The 21,584-nt window shown below is 39.1% G+C and overlaps 1 protein-coding gene across 7 annotated transcripts in view; it reads right to left on the bottom strand.

Annotated features, from left to right (window-relative positions):
• The window catches only part of WWOX (WW domain containing oxidoreductase), a 695,463-nt gene that overhangs the window by 194,814 nt on the left and 479,065 nt on the right, over positions 1-21,584 (bottom strand). Inside the window, exon 9 of one of the 7 annotated variants that reach the window (XM_073307999.1) lies at positions 11,811-12,178. The exons of the other annotated variants lie outside the window; for them this stretch is intronic. Within the exon in view, the coding sequence (XP_073164100.1) occupies positions 12,140-12,178 (39 nt within the window). The 3' untranslated portion in view covers positions 11,811-12,139. Of the gene's footprint in view, positions 1-11,810; positions 12,179-21,584 lie in introns of those variants that run through there. 7 annotated transcript variants of the gene reach the window in all.

The following is a 21,584-nucleotide window of genomic DNA, read 5'->3' as shown; positions in this document are numbered from 1 at the left end:
AGTATTCCAAGGTTTGTTAAATATCAACTTTTATGACTCAGATAGCTCCTTGGCCAATTCTTTCAAAACTCTTGGATGCAAGTTATCTGGTCTGGCAGATATAAAAATGTTTAACTGTAGCAGCTGCTGTTTAGCTAATTAAGCAGTTACAGAAAATTCCCAGTTTGGATGGACAATTGCATTTGCTCTTGCAAAATGGAGCTTTTGAGTCAGCAAAACTTATCCACAAATACACACACTATGGACCACACCATGACATGAACTCCTACAGGACCATTACACATCTCGTCATGTTCCGCTTCAAGTGCAAAGCACATTCTTACAACCTTGTCTTCTCAAGAGTAAACACACAGAAACATAGGTCATAGGACTGGAAGAGATCTCCTGGGTTCATTAACACATATACATAAAAACATAAGATTATATACATAGGGAAAAAAAGAAAATGTTATCCTGGGCAAACAAATCTTCCCTGGTAAGATGAGAGAAAGAAAGAACCATGTGAGAGGTATTAGTCACATAGTTTAACACAGTATTGGAAGGAGGTCGGATGAGGAAGGTACAAGATTCTAGACTAGGCTACACCCTTTCCTCTGGCCAAGCTATGCCTGGTGCTGAATGGGAGGCTGGGAAATCGAGGGGAATATGTGGCTTTCCAGCATTTTTCTGTCCTTACCCAAGTCCTGCCACCAGGGACTGGCTTGGCTCCCAGGCAAGTCAGAGCAGTATTAAAGTTGATCTAACTTGTACCAGCTTTTAATGGACACCTAGCATCCTCCTGACCCTGACATGAAGATAGGTTGGCAGAGAATCATGTAGACAGATGGCCTAAACTTGGCAAGGGATTCTGTGAATTCCCCTACATCAGGAGAATCGTCAGGTGCCCTGTGAAGGCAGCTTTATGGAATGTGGGCTGAAGTTCTGGCCCAATTACAAAGTTCTTAATGACTACACTTTGCCATGATTCCACTTTTCACAAACAGCAATTTTGTCATGTTAATTTTTCCTTGTACAGTTGTGGCAAGTGGCAATGGAAATCCGAAAAGATACTGATGTTACATGACAACAAAAATCTCAATGTGCCATCAATTTATAGATGGAGAAACAATAAAAAAGCTTAATGATTCTGGCTTGATTCAATTCACGCCCCCCGCCCCCCATAGGCCAGAATCCAATCCTTTACTCACACTATATAGCATCCTCATTTGCAAGTAATCACGGTGAACACAATGGAATTATTCACAGAGTAAGATACCATGATTGTGAACAAAATGGATAAATGCAAAGCCTCTCATAGACACATTTCAACAAAACCATTTATTTGTTCACCTTTTTAAAGGCTAGCCTCAATTATTGCTCAGAATTTCCATTTCAGACTTAGTTAAAGTTGTCTTTGGACAATAGGTGACAAATACATGTTAACCCATTGACGTGTTCTGAATACTAAAATTATCTACAGTCAGATCATATCAGAATGTGCCTTTAGGTAATAGTAATTTCATTGATGCTATAGTTGGGAAGTTAAAAATCAAATGAAAAAACAAGACACATGCAAATCAAGGCATAGTATCAATTGGAAAAAAAAGGCTATTTTCAGTCTGAGAAGATAGTGGGTGGGAAAATATATTTCTGCTAAGAAAAAGAGCAGACACTTTTACTAAGAAGGAAATACTGAGTTGCTTTGTCCTAAAGTCTCAGTGGAGCAAAGCCTGATGGTTTAACCATGGCATATGGGTTTCAGCCCAAGAGAGCTACAGAGAAAATTTGGAAGCTTGTGTCAAATTTCCTGCTCTCTATATAGCTTTGGCCTAGGTCTCAGCAGTAGTCTCCAGGGATAAAATGATGTACTGCAATATAACAAGCTGCCTGACATTTTGAAATGCCTTAACCCCTGGCTTCCCATCCACCTTTTAGCCCTTGCAGCTTCTCCTCTTACCACTCAGAGCTTGGGGTATATGATCCAAGAGTTCACAGTAAAGAAAAAAAGTCACCATCTTTTTGTCCTTATGGTAATTAATCAGCAATGACTCTTTGCTTAGTTAATAACATTTCCTGCAATATATTCTGTAATGCCAGTTATTGGATAAAAGGTAGGGCTTCTTAATGGCTAATGTTCCCATTCTGGGCGTGTGTCTGAGTGCGATAGGGTAGCTATGGGACTACACATGGGTGCTAGCAGGTTGCAATGCAGGATCAGGGGCTATGTGTTAAAAGATCAAAGAGAAAACATTTGTTTTTTCTGTAAACTAAGAACATCGAATTGACGACAACAAGTCCTCTGGAATTCATAAAGGTAAGCATTCATGCTCCAAACAGTTTGAATCCAAACTGCCGTAATCATGAAAGAAAAAAACATTCCTTATTCTTCCCATAGGATTCAGATTGATAACTCTTAGGTAACCAAGTTCAGATACTGAAATAGTTTTGCCTCCAAACCAAGAAGTTTGTTTTCCGTCCCAAGAAGAGAACTATGCACCACTGTGTAGATAAGTGCTATTAATTAAACACTGTGGGGCATCATCTCTAGTATCCTAAGTCACATTCTTGCCTCATTCTAAAAATTCAGAACACTCATGTGTTCAATACAGCCTCTTATACATTATCTACCAAATGACCGTGACATACTAGCAAATAGAACCTATCAAATATACATTCTCCTATAGCAGGGATTGGCAACCTTTGGCATGCAGCCTGTCAGGGAAAGCCTCTGGTGGACCGGGATGGTTTGTTTACCTGCAGCGTCCCCAGGTTTGGCCGATCGCAGCTCCCACTGGCTGTGGTTCACCGTTCCAGGCCAATGGGGGCTCTGGGAAGCAGCATGGGCTGGGCCACCTCTTCCCACAGCCCCCATTGGCCCGGAACGGCGAACCGTGGCCAGTGGGAGCTATGATCGGCCAAACCTGCAGACCCTGCAGGTAAACAAACTGTCCCGGCCCGCCAGCGGCTTTCCCTGACGGGTCGCCTGCCAAAGGTTGCCGATCCCTGTTTTACAGTATTGTACAATCATGATTTCTCTCACAAGGATCACCATTAAAAACTTGGCAATTACTGTATTATTTAGGAGAGTGTTGCACAATGGAATGTACTGTCTGCCATATTCTTCATTTGTTCTGTCCTGCATCTAGCAAAAAGGAGTCTTGGTCCATAACTGGGCTTTTAGGCACTATGATAATACATATAAGTAGTATTAAATAACAACCATTATAAGTACCAGCATGCTGCAAATAACACAGTGAAGTTAATTTTACTTTCAACTATAATTGGGCCTGGTCTACACTTAAAACTTAGGTCAGTCAACATAGCTACAGTGCTATGGGGTGTGCAAAATGAAAACCCGGGAGTGCCATATCTATGCCGAACTAACCCTTGGCGTAGACACAGTGAGGTCAACTGAAGAATGCTTCCCATTGCCATAGCCACTGTTGCTCGGAGAGGTGGAGTTTCCACAGCGGGACACAAAGCCCTTCTATTGTTGTAGGTGACATCTACACTATGAGTTATGCTGGAATAGCTACTGTGCCATGAAAGTCACCATAGTGTAGACGTGGCCTTGGCAAGTTTTTAATGGACACTACCATACACTTTGCTTTTCTCTCCTTCAACAAGTGGTGAGCAAATACCTTAGTGCTGTGGGTTTTTCGTTTTCATGGCACGACCCTTCCAAGGACAAAGTCTGTGATGGAATATTAAATAATGCAAAGCTGCTCTTTCACCCTCCTTACACTTTTCCATTGCCCATTCTTTGTGAAATCCCAGACTCACACTTCTTCACAGCAGAGCCAATGGTTGTTCCACAAATGAAATTTTTCTTCTAGGAAAGTTAAAAAAAAATGTTAGAACTTCACAGTGTTAACATGGTGCCCTACAAGCAGTCAAAAATCAGGCTAAACAAATAAACAAACAAACAAACAAGTCTCTTTATGAATGCTAAATAAAAACTGTTATGACTTTGTTCTGCAGCTGAACAAAACCCTTTTGCTTACCAAAAACATGGCTCTTGCCCAAAATGATTAATTGTGGCTTTCTGGTCAATAAAACACTAAATAAAATGAAGAATGGGAATGTAATGTGGCTGAAACTCCCCAGTGGCATTTATTTATTCATTCTTTTCCTTCTTTTTTTAATTGCTTTTGATTAAAAATGTGATTTTACTTAATATGCCATGAATAAAAAAATGTGAAAGGCTATTAGCATTAAGTTAGCATGATTGCAATGTATAATCTTGGAAGTACCTCTAATAGAGTTGTTTCAATGGTTTCATGTGTTCTGGATGAAAACTGACATTTATCAAACATTTGATCTGATGGGTAATATATTTATGGAGAAACAAAAGATTAACTGGCAAGGAAATCCATTTTGATCAGACTATGTAATGTTCTGTGTATGTGTTACAAATAACCCTATTCCCAAGTGAATTCCTTCCTACTAGATTTGTTTTATTGTTATTATTGTTATTATTACTTTTAGCACTGAACCCATGTGACGTGTGACCATAACATCTTGAAAACAACAACCACCACCACCACCACCCCATTTAAACAAAAATCAAGCATTTTCCTTTTTTTCCCCAGGGCCAAAAAATAAAGTTTTACTGCTCTACAGTATACAGAGAATGTTTGTAAAATTAAACTTCTGTAGCTTAAACACATCATTTGCAATAACATTTTTAGGATATCAGCCCACACATTTCTGACTGATGTTTCATTTGGAATTATAACAATTTATCTAGCAGACGCATCTGTGTTCTTAACATATGGGTGACAAAGGCTGGAAACTTTCCACGACATTGACCATGCTCCGCCAAAAAAGAAACTGCTCTGATGTAAATATAAACTAATGTCAAAATTCTTTTTAGGTTTTGAACTCTAAACCATCTAAATAGCAAAGAGTTTATGATTGCTGTTTTATTTAAAAAGAAAAAAAAAAGTCTGCAGAAATAGGCCTTGTATGTTGCAAATCTCCATTTTGGCAACCCAAAGAGGGAATATAAGCTTAAAGGCCTGAATTTAACAAACCTAATTATCAAGGCTTAATTAGTACCAAGGGTAAAGCTTCATGGAACACCTGCAGACTTAATTTATGTCCTGACAGAGAGGAACAAGTGTTAATGGGCTGTATTTATGTTAATACCTGAACCTCAGAGAGCCAGTGGGATAAAACAGACTATGCACTAGTTTTCTGTTTCAAGCTACAGAACAAACATAAAAGATTTTAATCTTAATATTAGTTTGCACATAAGTCCTCAGGGAAAGTATAGATCTATTTAAACTTTAAAATTGGAGATGCAGAATCCCAAAGTTGGGGGAGGAAGGGAAGCTAATTTGGAAATTGGTGCAGAAAATATCAAATCAAACAGCACTGGCAACCATTTTCTAAGCACGCCGTGTACAGCTACTGGTCTTTCAAATCCTCTTATTTTATACCTCAAATGCTGCTTTTTGGTGCATGAACTCAGACTTTCATGTGTCTGACTCTTAATACAACTCTTTGCTACATTCACAAGGGTAGGGGGGAGGGTGATAGATTGCCTATGAGTAAGTGTACTAATTTCAGCATTTTGTCTCTGCACATTCAGACATACGGGACATGCTCCCAATTGCCAATGGTGTGACCAACTGGCCTTTGGAAACAATCTAGAAATCATTTCCCCATGGCACATAGCACCCTCTTATAGTACCGAATGTTTGGAGAAGAACTATGGGATCCAATCAGACTGAGTTCCTTTTCTTCCATACTTAGGTGGAATGTAGGCGCCATTTGATTCCATAATGAGGGAGCTTCTGCCCCTACTCCTTTTGTTAGTAAATATTCTGAAGTTAGGGTTTAATTGTAGATGCATTCATTAAAGTTTCATGGTTTACAGTGCTGTTGCAGCTAGACTGGTTCTTCCTCACTCTTGGCACAGTGAGTGTCATGGCTGGTCAAGACCTCAATGACCCGAAGAAAAACACTAGGCTTATGCAATGTATTCTTAGTAGTAGTTGCCCAGATCCAAAATTTCATTTGCCTCAGGAATGCTCACTTCCTCCCTGAACTTGTGCTTAATGTGTAAGGCTTTTACAACTTCAAATAGGCACAGGTGATTCTATACCATCCTGTTGATGGACATTAGACCATTAAGGCACCTGATCTGCTATTGGATTAAATTCCAATTCAGCCAACCTCTCTGGCTCTACAGATACTGAAATTGTAGAAGGAAAAGCAGACTACCAACTTTTGCTGCCCTACTCTTTGGGGATTGTTCTTTTATAGATTCATAGATTTTTAATACAGTCCCAGATTCACAGATTTTAAAGGACAGAAGTGATATCATAACCTTCAGAAGTGATATCATACACAGACCCTAGTGTAGAATCCACCTGTATTAAATTGTTCTAATGGCTAATTACTCTCATTGTTAAAAATGTACACTGCATTTTCAGTCTGAATTTGTCCAGGTTAAGCTTTCTGTATTGAATCACATTTATGCCTTTGCCTGTTTACCTAGCCCTCTACTATCAGACATCTCTCGATGTAGGTACTTACAGACCATGATCTAGTCACCTCTTAACCTTATTTTTAATATATTAAATAGACTGAGATTATCAAATCTCTCACATAAGGCAGGCTGACCTGACCTCGAATAATTCTTGTAGCTCTTTTCTGAACCATTTTCTTTTTTTCACCACTCTTTTAAAGTGTGGACACCTGTGGTGAAAACACTATCCAGTAATGGTCTTGCCAATGTTGCATACAAACATAATGCCACTTCTTTACTCCTCTTTGATATCCCCCTACCTATACATCAAAGGGCTGCATTAGCCCTCTTAGCCACATATGTATGCAGTCCATCCCTACATTACATAAATCACGGATTTATTGTTTTACACAACTTACCAAAGTATGTAATCCACTAGATTCCCTCATCGCTAAAGCATCCATTATTATAAGTAGGGCCAAGTTAATTATTCACAAGTAATGCATTTCACAAATTATTTTATTTCTCTTCATAAATTGTCAGCAAACTGACTATGGAGTTCCCAGATTTACTTAAGATTCAGAATTATTCATACATTTATCCTGCAAATCTTTGCAAATATTTGCAATTCACACTGTGCTTGCTAGTTACATCAGTCTTATAGTATTGTTTGTCCTTTCAGATTAGATACATTACAGACCAGATCCACAAAGGAGTGTAATTGCTATTGATTTCAATTAGAGTTAAGCACCTAAATACCTTTAAAAATCTGGATCCATGTGACCAACCAATACACCTGAACTGCACCATAGTAAAATTTAATATACAGTTTGAAACTGTACCAGAGAATATTCAAGGTGAAATTTTGTTCCTTTGTGAATATTCATACTAGGGAGCTCAAGCCCTCCAATGCTCCAGGGAATAGCAAACACAGTTAATTCAAAGTTCTCTTTTGAACTCACATAAATATTAGCGTAAAATGTTTCTTCAATTGTTGGCACGGTTCTAATTCTATATAACAAAGTCACAGAGGACTAGACTGTGCTTTTTACACCTGGCCCTGGAACAAGGTGTGGCATGTAGCTATGGGGTATGTCTACACTGCAATTAAAAATCCATGGCTGGCCCATGGCAGCTGACTGCGTGTCCTGGGGCTCAGGCTAAGGGGCAGTTTAATTGCAGTGTAGATATTTGGACCCTGTGAGGTGGGAGGGTCCCAGAGGTCAGGCTGAAGCCCAACCTTGAATGTCTACACCACAGTTAAGCAGCCCCTCAGCTTGAGAAGCAACAGCCTACGTCAGATGGCACTGGCCATTTGCAGGTGTCTAATTGCAGTGTAGACATACACATGATGGCCCAGGAGAAGCCCTGCAACTAAGGAGCTGGGACTCTCTGTTCTCCACTTGCACTGGGAAGAGAACTAAGTTTCTTCATCCCTTTTAATTGAGCATCTTACTCCCTATTTTGTGCCAAGTCAGCTGATGAATGGGATAGCCCAGATCCAAGACTCGTCCCACTTTCCAGGCCTCCCCACTCACCTGCTCACAAGAGAGAATATTCAAGAGGTCCCTGTGTTACCCGGGGTTCTTTCAACCCAAAGCTCTTGGTTTCAGGCACTTTACTGGTTTGCCAAAGTTTCCCCATACACCTGCTCAACCCACCTGAAACAGATTCACAATATGATCAGGATTAACCAGAGAGTAAGATGGGAGACCTTCCCTGCACAGCTGAATAAGGTGTGTGAAAAATCTACCCTCTCTCTCTTTAACCTAAAGGCCTGACAATAGTTTTACTATCAAACACTCTTTACAAATACACTGCGTGTGGGTCTCTACTGCGACTCAAGAGAAAGGACTGCAAGTAGAACTTCGTTAAACTGATACTCTCCCCTTTTTGAACGTCATCAGGCCAACTCCTACAGAGTAATATCTTCGAGTTTAGTTTTATTTTAAAGCTGTCTTAATGACCAAGGTTACAGCTTTAATGGGGCCATTTATGAGAACTGAAACTGATTAAAAATAACATTAACTTTGATAAGGAGGAATGGGGAGTTGCTGTTACAGAGGTCCATAAGGAAAATCAGTTCTATCAGACTGTTTAAACAAAGCTTCCTCCACCCACCCTTTCCAAAGAGACACTGCAAACAGCATATTTTAACTTTTGCCCTGTTCTATTTTTTCTTGTAATCCCCTGTAAAATATTGACACTAACATTTCTTCTCCTCCTGCTTTTTCTTGGCAATGAATGTTGCTCTCACCAGAACCACCACTCTCCTCTCCTCATTTTACTGATGCACAAACCATCATTGATTTCCAGTGCCTGCTCTTTCTTATTGTCCTGGGCATCAGTGAAAATGTCACCAGGGCTGTTTGCACAGCTGTGAAAATAGGGTTTGTTACAGGGTACTGTTACAGTGTTGTCAGCTTAAAAGTGTTGCAGACCCCCATATGAAAAATTATAGGGATTTGCATTGTCCTGTGGGAACCACCAAACAGCCTAACCTCTATCTTGAACTCCTTCTGCCTGAGGACTAATTTCCCAAGACTGCATTAGGTACTTGAATAGCTTTGGGCAAGGTCATCCAGGCCAGCTGAGGTGCGCTCAACACAAGATCATCTTTATGTTCCCTAACTTGGTAACCAGTTCCCAGTGTAAATCGGAGGAGGCTTTTCCTCAGGCTTTTCCAAAATAAATCCAGTTTCTCACAACCCCAAGGTGTCACTCCAACCACCAAGGAACAAAGAGGCACAGGGATGATCTGGACACCCTCTGTCACTCAGACATGCCTGCTTCACTATGGTAGCTCTGTGACACCTAAGGATTCCCTTAAGGAAAGGGTCAAATCCATTGACTGAATGGCTGCTTTGTACGGGTAGCGATGCAAAACAGAGTGGGGCCCCTCTGTTTTGTTTTTTTTTAATTATTTGAGGAAATGCAGGACTGTGTGGACAGCTGAGGACTGTGTGCAGGACACTTCCTGAATTCCTCACACGATTACTGTGACAACATTGTAACTCATGGTCACTACGACATCTCCCCAGCAGAGCAAAACTGTTATGTGTAGCTGTGGTCTAGTATTTAGAACTTGCAGCTAGGATCTCCCAAATTCTAACTGGAGCTCTGCTACTGACTGACTGTGTGACCATGGGTTAATCATTTAGAGTACATGTAGGGCTCAGCCTTTGGTAAACCACAGACATCTGTGTCTTGGAATGTCAGTTTCAAAATGCTAAACTAGACACTCAGCAAATTAGCAATCAAATATCTTAAGTCACAAGAGGAACAAAAATGCCAGCCTACACATACCCTCTACCCCTCTGTACCTGGGTTTCATCATCTACGAAAATAGGGATAATACTGCCAATCCTCCGGGGGAGTTGTGAAGGTTAATTAGTTAATTTCTGCATGCATTTTAATAAATGTGTGCTGAAAGTGCCAGTTACATTATTAACAGTAAAACACTCTCTTTATATCCTCAGAACTTCACAAATGGTCATTTCCTAAATTGATCTGCAACTGAGGTTTGATAAAAAGAAAAAGAAAGACAAAAAGAATGGAAGTAAAGAAGATGCTTAACACACTTTGCTTGCTATTTTTATCAGGCAAGTTCATATCTCTTGTAAGAAAATTCTTGATCTGTGACAAATTTATCAGACCTTGAAATGTGGTTTTCAAAACCGGATATTACACATTAACACAGATCTAATATGTATGATCATTATGGAAACAATTCAGCCACATTGATTTTTTTTTCATGAACAGCAATAATATTGATGTGTAACACATAAGTTCTCACACATCCACACACACACACATATGCGTTCTCGTAAATCGACACTAGCACAGTGTTACGGGAAGAATAGGGTTGCGGCCGCAGGGCTGATAAGCGTAGGATTTTGCAATGTCTTTTCCTTTCGGTCACATACCCACATTTAAGAACTATGTGTTGTTGGTATATTTTGTAGAACTGGCTGTGAGATGATAAAACGGAAACAACCCATTAATCAGATACATTCTCAATGAAAATTCTGAGAATTAAATTACAAATCCTGGACGAATTTAGTCATCAATTTCTCAAAACATCTGTGGCATGGAAAGCTGGAGATCTTCTTGAGGTCTAAAAGGTCAACTTCATAAGTTTCTAAAAAGCACAAACAACGTTTGTCATGCACAGTTTCTGTCACATCTCTTTATTTCTTTAACCTCTTTTCTGATTTCATTTCATCCTATTTTAATATGGTCCTCTCCTCCCTCCGTCAGCCCTTCCCACAGAATCACTCAGGCTGAAGAAACACATGAGTAGGTTGTGCAACCATGACACCTAAGCTGGTCCCTGGACACGTTAACCAATTTGTTGCATACAAAAATAGAAGAGCATTCAGGTTGTGCTGAAGATTAACAAATCAAACTGCGGCAATAATACCGAAATAGATACAGTAGACAGCTATATTCAAGATACAGGTATTTCTTGTTAGTAAGAATACTGAAGCTAAACAAGAATAATAATTTAAAAAAGAAGTCCTAGGACTTTATTTTCCATGTGATCTAACATAAATTAAAATGAATATCTGTTTTGGTTCAGTAGTTACATTTGTATCAGGGTCATCTTTTGCTCAGCAGGAGCAGACAGGGATGAGTTTGGATTTATGGGGACTTTCATTTTTGCTTCATTAACATTTCTATTTTCTTGTTTAAATATATTTTTATTTAATGTTTTGAAAAATGGATTCTCAATTTAATCTCAGTTCAGCCTCCTAAATTCGACATGTTTTGGGTGTTGGGGGAAGAGGAAAGCACAAATGAAAAGAACAAAAGGTGGGAGAGTGGAACCTATTCATTGTTGCATTTTCAGATTTTGGACTCAAAGAAAATCATTACGACTTGAAATATTTTCCATGCTTGCTCGAAAATCCATAAAATGAGCAATTGCTCATCAGAGTATGAGTTATGTATGCAAAATCTCCTGCACTCAAAATTGGGCCAATGGATGACTGAAGACTTACAACATTCGTTAAACTTCCTACTCTGCACATGCCAAAGGAATGAAGGGTAAAAATGACAGAATGAAGAGAGGGTTCCAAGTCACTAAACTGTAGAGGCGGTGTAATCTTTTTTGAAGGGGATATTGTGGCTGCACTGCAGTGCTGGAAAGTTGTTAGTGATGCTGCAACCAACCTCAGTATGTTGGACTTTCAGCAGAAAGAAAATGGTCAATGAGGAGTGCATAAGAATGAGAAAGAATAAGAATAAAGAGCTCTAACAACACAGCACAAGCTTTTCCACCACTTATTTTTAATTATCTGAGGTTAAGCATAAGCCACTGCATTTTTGTTACATTTTGTTTTATTGACTGGGTATGTGTTTTAATAACATGCAATCAAATAAGGAAGGAATAAATGGAGGCCACTTTATGAATAAGACATATAAGCTTTAGCTGACACAGTAAATATACAGACAGTGTCTTCCTGTACACATGGGAGTGCTTACTTAAACTGAAACTTCAATATACCTCTAACAAATCAAACTGAGTCAGCACTCTTAGCCCAAAATAGTAGCTGAGACTCCTGTGAGTTGACATGCAAGTTCAAACACTATAAACATTATGGGCAACTGAGATCCTTATTGTCTTGAAGCATTCAAAACAGCAGGTTTCCAGGAACTGTCTGTTTTTAAAAGAAGAGTTTAGAAGTTTTTTTCAGCCCTTAGACTGTTGCGAGCTACCTGTAATTACAGACACATCATTTCAAGATGTTGTCATTCAAAGGCCCAAGGCAAAAACAGTGCACACTGGATCATTTTGCAAGGTCCTTAAGGTGCCTCCGACAACAACTACAATAGTACACTTGGAAATTATATGAAGCTTTATATTTTCAGGACACCACACAAACTTTAATTAATTGTTATATGCAGTGTTGTAGCCATGTTGGTCCCAGGATATTAGAGAGACAAGGTGGATGAGGTAACATATTTTATTGGACCTGCTGCTGTTGGTGAAAGAGACAGGCTTTTGAGCTCACACAGAGTCTTCTTCAGGTCTGGGACATGTACTCCAAGGTGGAATAGATTGTTTAGCATAAGTAACTACTTATGCTGTTCCATCTTGTATTTTGCTGTGACACTCGGAGTACATTTCACAGACCTGAAGGAGAGCTGTATGTAAGCTTAAAAGCTTGTCTCTCTCACCAAGAGAAATCAGTCCAATAAAAAATATTACCTCATCCATCTTCTCTTTCTAAACTTTAAGTAATTCTCACATCATTACTATGAAACATTACCACCCCCTTTTTACAAATGGTCAAAATGAGGCACATGGAATTAAACTGATTTCCCTTTGACCATGTAGTGAGTCTGGGGCAGAATTTCAATTCCCTTTCTCAAAAAGAAAGGAGTACTTGTGGCACCTTAGAGACTAACCAATTTATTTGAGCATAAGCTTTCGTGAGCTACAGCTCACTTCATCGGATGCATAATTTTCCACTTTATGCATCCGATGAAGTGAGCTGTAGCTCACGAAAGCTTATGCTCAAATAAATTGGTTAGTCTCTAAGGTGCCACAAGTACTCCTTTTCTTTTTGCGAATACAGACTAACAGGGCTGCTACTCTGAAACCCATCTAATTCCCTTTCTATAGTTCCTGACGCATGGCCCCACACTTAGATCCCTAAAACAAAATATCTCTAGTATTCTGTATTTATCCTCAGTTTAAAGGTCTTACCTGGTGGAAGACAAAGATAGGGCTGACCTGTCCCTGCACTCCTAAATTCTGTGATTTACATTAAAAAGCTACATTTTGGAGAACACACACGACTGGTAATATTGTTTCCTGGACTTTTATCACAGCCACAGCTTTCTGGTAACCATTCCCTGCAGCCTCAGCCAAAAATGAGGCTGATGCAACTTCCACTGGAAGTTGAACAAGACACAGTCAAGATAAGGGAACTACAAAGATGGCACAAAGCCACCGTTTTGCAATCTCCCCCAGGTTCTGTGCCACATAAAGTTCAGCTGGACCTGAGGCTTGAGGCCACAATCTCTAAAAGGCCACAGAGGGCTAGAGTTTTCATTTTAAATACTGGGTTTGACTTTTATTTATGTAACTCTACTTATTCCAGGATGTGTGCTTCTGCTAATAGGCTCCAGACAGGGCCAGCGTTAGACTTGCTTGGGCCCAGGGCAGACACTAAGGAGTGGGCCCTGCCTCCCTTGCCTGCTTACACATTGGATTGTCACAATATTTCTCAATCCCAAGCCCCACCATTAAGGGTTGAAGCCGAAGCCCCACCATGTGGGGTGAAGCTGAAGCCTGAGCCCCACTGCACAGGTCTGAAGCCTGAGCCCCGCCGGAGGGGGCTCCCTGTGGCATGAGGCCCCAGGAAATTGCCTTGCTTGCTACCCTGTAACAGTGGGCCTGGCTCCAGAGAAGAGCCTGGAAATATCCTTTTGTCTGTAATGAGTAACCTTTTATCTCTCTCTTGTATCCTCCCAGTAACCTGAGTTTGGACATCCCAAAACTCCTTTGCCCTCTTTTTAAAAGAACTTGTTGAAGTTGGTTGATTGAAAAGGTGCAAGAGGGTCTCACTACAGAGGGCGATATAACAACATTAAAAACTGTTTATAAAATGAATTATTATTTTTTAAAAATCACCCAAGTATGATTTATCGTATTAATCTTTAGCTCTTCTGCATTGTTAAATACCATATTAAAATAATAAATTAGAATATTTTTGACATGGATTCAGAAATTAAACCAATTTGGGAAAGGGAATGATCCAAAGAAGTCTTCATTTTCATCCTAAATTAGCTCCACTATATCTACAATTAACATATATTTGCCAGGTTGCAATAGCAAGCAAGCAATAAGGAAACTGTAGGATAAAATGTCATCTGAATGTTTCAGCCTTAACTCTGAAAAATTCCTTGCATCTGTGGATTTAGATCAATGCCTTGATATTACTTTGACTATTACAAATTGTAATTCTTAGTGGTTTTATGATGTTTTAAAATACAGAAATGCAGGCTCCTCACAAAGCCTTTATTCAAAGCAGTCTTATATTTATTGTAATGTCTGATACCTTTAAAATCTGAAAATACAGAAGAGGTACCAATTAAAGGAGGAGAGTAATTCTTCCCACCAAACAAAACAACAGAATTCTGAGGCACGGAGATCTGCATGGAAAGTGGCTAAAATTTTGAGAGGCAGGGCAAGAGAGATGTATGGATTGTGCTATGGCTTTTAAAGGTACCATGAATGATGTTTGAAATATTTAGTAGGGAGAGTGCTCTCAAACATAAAAAAACCATAGCATATAGAGACCAGACATTTATCCTGGACACACAATCTCTCAAGATTCACCCTGGGACCAAGCAAGTACTAGAAGCAAAGTACCTCCTTCATATTCAATGGGACAAAAAGGGTGCTTATCAAGAGAAAATCATGAAATTTTAAGGTAAAACTCACAAGCACAAGTCTGTGCAATTGAGGCTTGATTCAATTCCCATTGAAGCCAATGGCGAGATTACGATTGGCTTTAATGAAAGTTGGAACAAACCCATATGCTGTCATCACTGATGTTTCTAATATTGCAACGGCTTAATTTCCTTTTTCCCGCTTTGAGAGAAGTGAAATTAAGGTGCAAGATGGTATCTGTGACAGCAGCAACAGAACCCTAGACTACAGGCTATAAAAAATAAAAATATGCAGAAAGGAGGAGGTTCATAAATAATTACATCACTCATACCATGATTGGGTGTTCACGGCTATTCATGGTGTGAAAACTGGGGCCCACAAAACATCAGCAAGTTTCTAAACATTGCTGAACACTATATTTTTAAATCCTCAACTCTATTTTTTTAATCCCCTGATCTAAAAGTCATAAAAACACACTAAGAAACTATTCTGCTTATTAATTTGATAGCCAAACTGGCTAAGCAATATCTCCCTATCATTAGCCTCTACTGCCTCTCACATATGAAATTTACATTTCACAGTGTCAATGTCCTTAGAAGAGGAGAAAACCTTGCATTCAGAATCATTAGTCATTTTTCATGGTCTGGAGGTCCTTCTCGACCAATTCAGTAAAGAAGGATGTTACACAAAAGAGACAGGATTGCTGCTAATGACAGGCAACAGTTCAATATTCTATACCACCTTAAAAAGTTTCAGTAACTGAAGGTGTTCTCACATTAATTCTTTGCATCAATTATTGACAGAGAATTTAATTTAAAGGCAACTAGTCAGTAACCTGGGGGTGCTGTTTTAAATAATTTATAATTGCTGCATAGGTGTAATCATATTGCTATTGATTAAGATCCACTCACTTCTACCAGTCCAGCATGCCTTCTGCTAATTATTTGTAGTGATATCACCTTTTTAACTCTGTAGTCCCTGGTAATAGGAACTCATTATAAAAATAATTTAATAAAGTACAATCTTTTAAAGTTTATTTGATTAGTCCTTGCAGGGCTGTTGAGAAAGTGTATTTAAATGAACATAAAACTAGAAACAGAAGAAAGGATATCCTGAGATCAAAAAGACAGTCTACTAATTTTGAGGTGAGAGCTAGAAAGCTCAAAGCAGCATGCATTATGATTACATATATGAATGACGATTAAGATAAATCTATCATATTTCCCCCCTCTCCTGCAATTGCTACATATGTGAAACTCCCATTTAAATCTGTGGGACTCCTCCGTGTGTGTGCATCACAGGATTGGATCATTTCAGAGATATGGTAGAATACAATTCTTCTTTTCAGGACAAGAATATATTTAGAGGCCAAAGCCTATGTGTGAAATCTTGCCCTGAAGTCAATGGGAGTTTTGTCATTGACTTCAACAGAGCCAGAATATTATCCTCTGATTTTACTAATTTCAGATGACTTTACATGGATAATAATTATTAATGTTGTTTTTAAAATATTGTAGAAACAATTTGGGGACATCCTAGGCCCAAGCTCTGCATGATCAGACTCTCGCATCTATGCGGATCCCATCTGAGATAATGGGAGCATGGGTGTGCATAGGGATTCGTCTACAAGTAGCAGATTTCAAGATTGGGGCCTTAAAGTTTAAGATCTTCACATTTTCTGATGAAGCAATCAAAACCTTCAGTCTTTGAGGTCCGTTTCATATACTACTTTAAGGCTGGACATACTTAATCATTCTATTGTACTCTAGATTTCCCTAAGAAGCCCACAGTAGGCAGCTCAGCAACTATCATATATAACAGATAAAGCCGCAGCTGCAGAAGAAAAAAATACAAACTCCACCAGTGCATCACTGGGGTAAGTGTGAGGAGTAGCACTACAATTTTGAAAATGTACTTGGAGGCCTAATCCTAATCCCATGGAAGTCAGTGGGTGTAAATCAGGTCATTTATTACTTTCTGTTGTAGAGCCCAGGGGGAGGAGTGTTGACATACTGAGAAAAGCCTGATCGGGAAGGGCAGAACCTGGAACACTGGGAGGGGCTCTACAGGAGTGGTTGAGATGGGAGATGGCTGGAGGTTTTAGTACTAGAGGCCCAGGCCTACTCCTGATGAAATCAATTACAATCTCTCTGCTGATTTTAAAGAGATCTGGATTGGGCCATAGGGGGTATGGAGGGACAACAGAGAATATAATCTACCTACCCAGGGACTACGAAAACAGGAGGTGACCAATAATATATAATATCATCTAATAAATCTACAGAGTACAACATCCAATCTCTGTGCCAAAAATATGCAATATATTATAAATTAAGTTGACTCAAGATAATTTTTGTGGCTTGCAATCAAGTGGAAATCACTTCTAAAAATATCAATACAAGTAGTAACTTTCTCCACGGAGTTGAAATCAAGCAAAATTTCGAAATGCATACTTTTTTAAGTAACTCAGTGAATGTGGAACAGCATGAGCAGTAAGCTCCAATTTACTACACTTAAAGAATTTGAGAAAGAATAAATTGGTCTGACATTTGTATTCTGTTAAAATATTGAAACAAGTTGATTGGATGCTTAGGAGACTGGTATGGTATTTGGTTCACCTCTAGGACCTCAAATATGGAATAAAGTTGGTAGTATAACAAACCTATTCCATGAGGGCCTATGTGAAATGTCGGGGTGGCCTGGGTGCATTCTCAGTGGAAAGGATGTCCCCATTTCACAACCCCTCTAGCACAGAGAGTTTTGAGAAAAGGGCCAAGGACAGGACCAGTCCAGAGACTAAAAAATCCTCTTACTCCTTGTGGTGGTCCCTATGTATCAAGGCACAACAATAAGGAATACTGTACTATGAACTCCTGCTACCCAAACTACACCTCTGCTTTAACTAAACGAAGACCCTCGGTCTCTGGTGCTGTTAATCTAGCGCCATCCAGAGGTGCTACATTATTTTATTTTATTTTAAAAAAAAACAGAAAAACAATAATTAGGGAAGCCTGCTGTGACTTTTTATATCAGGTCTAATTTCAAAAAGGATCAACATTATTGATAATCTATCTTGAATTCTGACTTTGTTAACAAAAAAATGCAACAGCTTTAAAGGTTGTGTTGAACACAGTCATGCCGGCTATTGTGAGTCTATATTTCAAACAGTTAAGGAAAAAACAGTATTAAATTTACTGAATACCTCAGCTAGGGTTAAGCATTTTATGCAGGCATCAGCATCTTTAAGTTCACCTTTTAAAAGGAGCAGGTTTTTTGTTGTAAATGGCACTGACACTACAACAAGAAAGTTCATTTCACAAAGATGATTCATTAAGAAATAAAATATTCATGGCTGACAGCTTGAAGGATCGCCATACAGTTTTATTCTAATGCACCTGTCCTCTTTGTCAAGTCCAATATGGGATGTCATGTCACCAAAGTTTTATTTAGAAATTGTTTGTCAGAGTGAGCTTTCTAATGTGAATGAAAAATTCATCCCCTCATTAAGAAGATTTTACATGAAATGTCTAGGATTTTCAATGAACACCAGGACATGAACCAATTACTGTTAAACATTTAAAGAGACAGTGTCCTAGCTCACTCAGCAAAACCCGTCATGCACATATATGGAGAGAACTCAGTAACTATCAGGAAAACCAAATGACATTTCCTTTTTTATTGTAGTGTTTTACTTCATTCTTTTTCATGAATTTTGGCAAACCTTTATGTTTAGAAAGTCTTGGTCAAATTAAAAGCATTTGTTGTGATAATTTGCATATAGTTTAAATGATGAAAAGTGGCTTATGTCTTATGTTCATTGTCCAAGACTCAGATTAATTAAAACCACCATAAATAATGCACACAGGCAACAATGATGATGAAGGAAGCGTGTACCATTTTGGTTTTTTTTTTTGCTGGAGACCTCTTGACTCACTTATTTGTCTTTTCTCAGGGGTCAAACCATCCCAAATCCTAAAAGATACACTGTGCCCATCTTTGATCTAAGAGAGGCATCCTGGGGTTGGGGAAGTGACAGGAAGGAGGGGTAGGCCGTTACTCTTGCACCTCACAGGATTCCCCAAGTAAGATAAAGCTGATTGCACTAATTTATTTGGAGACCTCCCCACACCATTGAACTTACCCTAGTTTCCTATAGGTTTCAGAGTAGCAGCAGTGTTAGTCTGTATCCGCAAAAAGAAAAGGAGTACTTGTGGCACCTTAGAGGCTAACAAATTTATTTGAGCATAAGCTTTCGTGAGCTACAGCTGACTTCATCAGATGCATGTAGTGGAAAATACAGTGGGGAGATTTTATATACACAGAGAACATGAAGCAATGTTACCATACACACTGTAACGAGAGTGATCAGGTAAGGTGAGCTATTACCAGCAGGAGAGTGGGGGTGGGTGGGGGAACCTTCTGTAGTGATAATCAAGGTGGGCCATTTCCAGCAGTTGACAAGAACGTGTGAGGAACAGTGGGGGTGGGGGGTAATAAACATGGGGAAATAGTTTTACTTTGTGTAATGACACATCCACTCCAAGTCTTTGTTCAAGCCTAAGTTAATTCACTCTCACAGATCTTGGGAGACAGGCCAGTCCTTGCTTACAGACAACCCCCGACGTGAAGCAAATACTCACCAGCAACCACATAACAAAAACACTAACCCAGGAACCTATCCTGGCAACAAAGCCCGTTGCCAACTGTGTCCACATATCTATTCAGAGAACACCATCATAGGGCCTAATCACATCAGCCACACTGTCAGAGGCTCGTTCACCTGCACATCTACCAATGTGATATATGCAATCATGTGCCAGCAATGCCCCTCTGCCATGTACATTGGCCAAACTAGACAGTCTCTATGTAAAAGAATGAATGGACACAAATCAGACGTCAAGAATTAGAATATTCAAAAACCAGTCGGAGAACACTTCAATCTCTTTGGTCACTCGATTACAGACCTAAAAGTGACAATTTTTCAACAAAACACCTTCAAAAACAGACTCCAATGAGAGACTGCTGAATTGGAATTAATTTGCAAACTGGATACAATTAACTTAGGCTTGAATAAAGGCTGGGAGTGGATGAGTCATTACACAAAGTAAAACTATTTCCCCATGTTTATTCTCCCCTGCCCCCACTGTTCTGCACACGTTCTTGTCAATTGCTGGAAATGGCCCACCTTGATTATCACTACAGAGGTTCCTCCACACACCCCCACTCTCCTGCTGGTAATAGCTCACCTTACCTGATCACTCTCGTTACAGTGTGTATGGTAACACCCATTGTTTCATGTTCTCTGTGTATATAAAATCTCCCCACTGTATTTTCCACTACATGCATCCAATGAAGTGAGCTGTAGCTCACGCAAGCTTATGCTCAAATAAATTTGTTAGTCTCTAAGGTGCCACAAGTACTCCTTTTCTAGTTTCCTATAGGAATTTCAGGAGGCGTGGCCATCAAGGAGTGATGGGCTGCGAAACAGCTGTGCTACCATGAGGAACACAGAAAAAAAAATGAGGTAGTCTTGAGCCTCTGCAGAAGGTAAGCCATGTGGATGGGGATGATCCCTTTCTCTCTGAACATAGCAAGTCAAATGAAACCCCATCAGCAGGAAGTTGCAGAGTTACCTCTCCTCTCCAAGTGCTGGGGATGACCATTCCCTTTGTTTTTTTAAAAATTATTTGTTTGGTTTATTTTACTCTGCAACCCATAACTTGGAATATACACAACTAAATAGGAAACTTTGTTTTGTATCAGTACTGAGTGTATATTTTAATAGCTCTCTAATTTCTTGCTAGTGCAAAGAAGGAAACCATTCTTTCCAATAAATTATACTAGGCAATGAGAAAACACATACGTTTGTCTCATGCAGAGTAACCTGCAATACACTCTATGGAGATTGCACAGTGTTCATATTCTGCTTTACAAAATATTAGTGCATTGCAGTCCTGAGGGATAAAAAAGCACTCCTAAAGATATTCTAAGTATTTTGAGGGCTTCTGAATTGGAACCTGTATGAGTAAGCAAATGACTTATTTTTCCTTTTTTCCTCCTAGGGTTTTTGCTAGATATACTGTATTTTAGAAAACACATCCAATACATTTTGAACAATTTTGTCCATAATTAGTTTCACTGGGAAAACTGTGAAGAACTACTTTCCTGCTTTTAAATTCATAATTTTGGTTCAAAAGTACAGAAGATGTTTAGACAGAGTGAAAAGTATTTTCTAACAAATCAATATTAATTTACCTGACTGTTATGGTCTCAAGAGCCAAAGTGGGTTCTTGTACTGAGCTGGAAAGGAAAGATTTTATCCTGATCAAATGTTATTCAAATATTTATAAGACTAGATAATTTAGAAAAGAAAATACAGATGGCAGGGAACAATCCTGAAGGATAATTTTCCAGCCATCTCTTTGAGTTACAAATGGCAAGAAGTGTAAAAAGGCAAATCGTGTGATCAGTAATTTTCTCTGTCATATAGTTTTCTACTAAATCCACTGCTCAGTTTATTTCTTGTGCTATGGCAAATGATGCAACATTTCAGCTATGATGCCAGAATCACATGCATACAGTATCAGAGTGCTTACAATCCTCTGAGGGGAAAAAAAATCCAAAGCAGACATTAAAAAAAATAAAAATAGAATTATTTACATTCAGCAATGTACACCAAAAAGGCCAGTCATTCTTTTGTGACATCCAGGCCTACACAAG

This window comes from Lepidochelys kempii, chromosome 12 (genome assembly GCF_965140265.1).
Source record: "Lepidochelys kempii isolate rLepKem1 chromosome 12, rLepKem1.hap2, whole genome shotgun sequence".
NCBI lineage: Eukaryota > Metazoa > Chordata > Testudines > Cheloniidae > Lepidochelys > Lepidochelys kempii.
The sequence above is the reverse complement of the archived record's forward strand: the minus strand, read 5'-3'. Positions and strand labels throughout refer to the sequence as shown.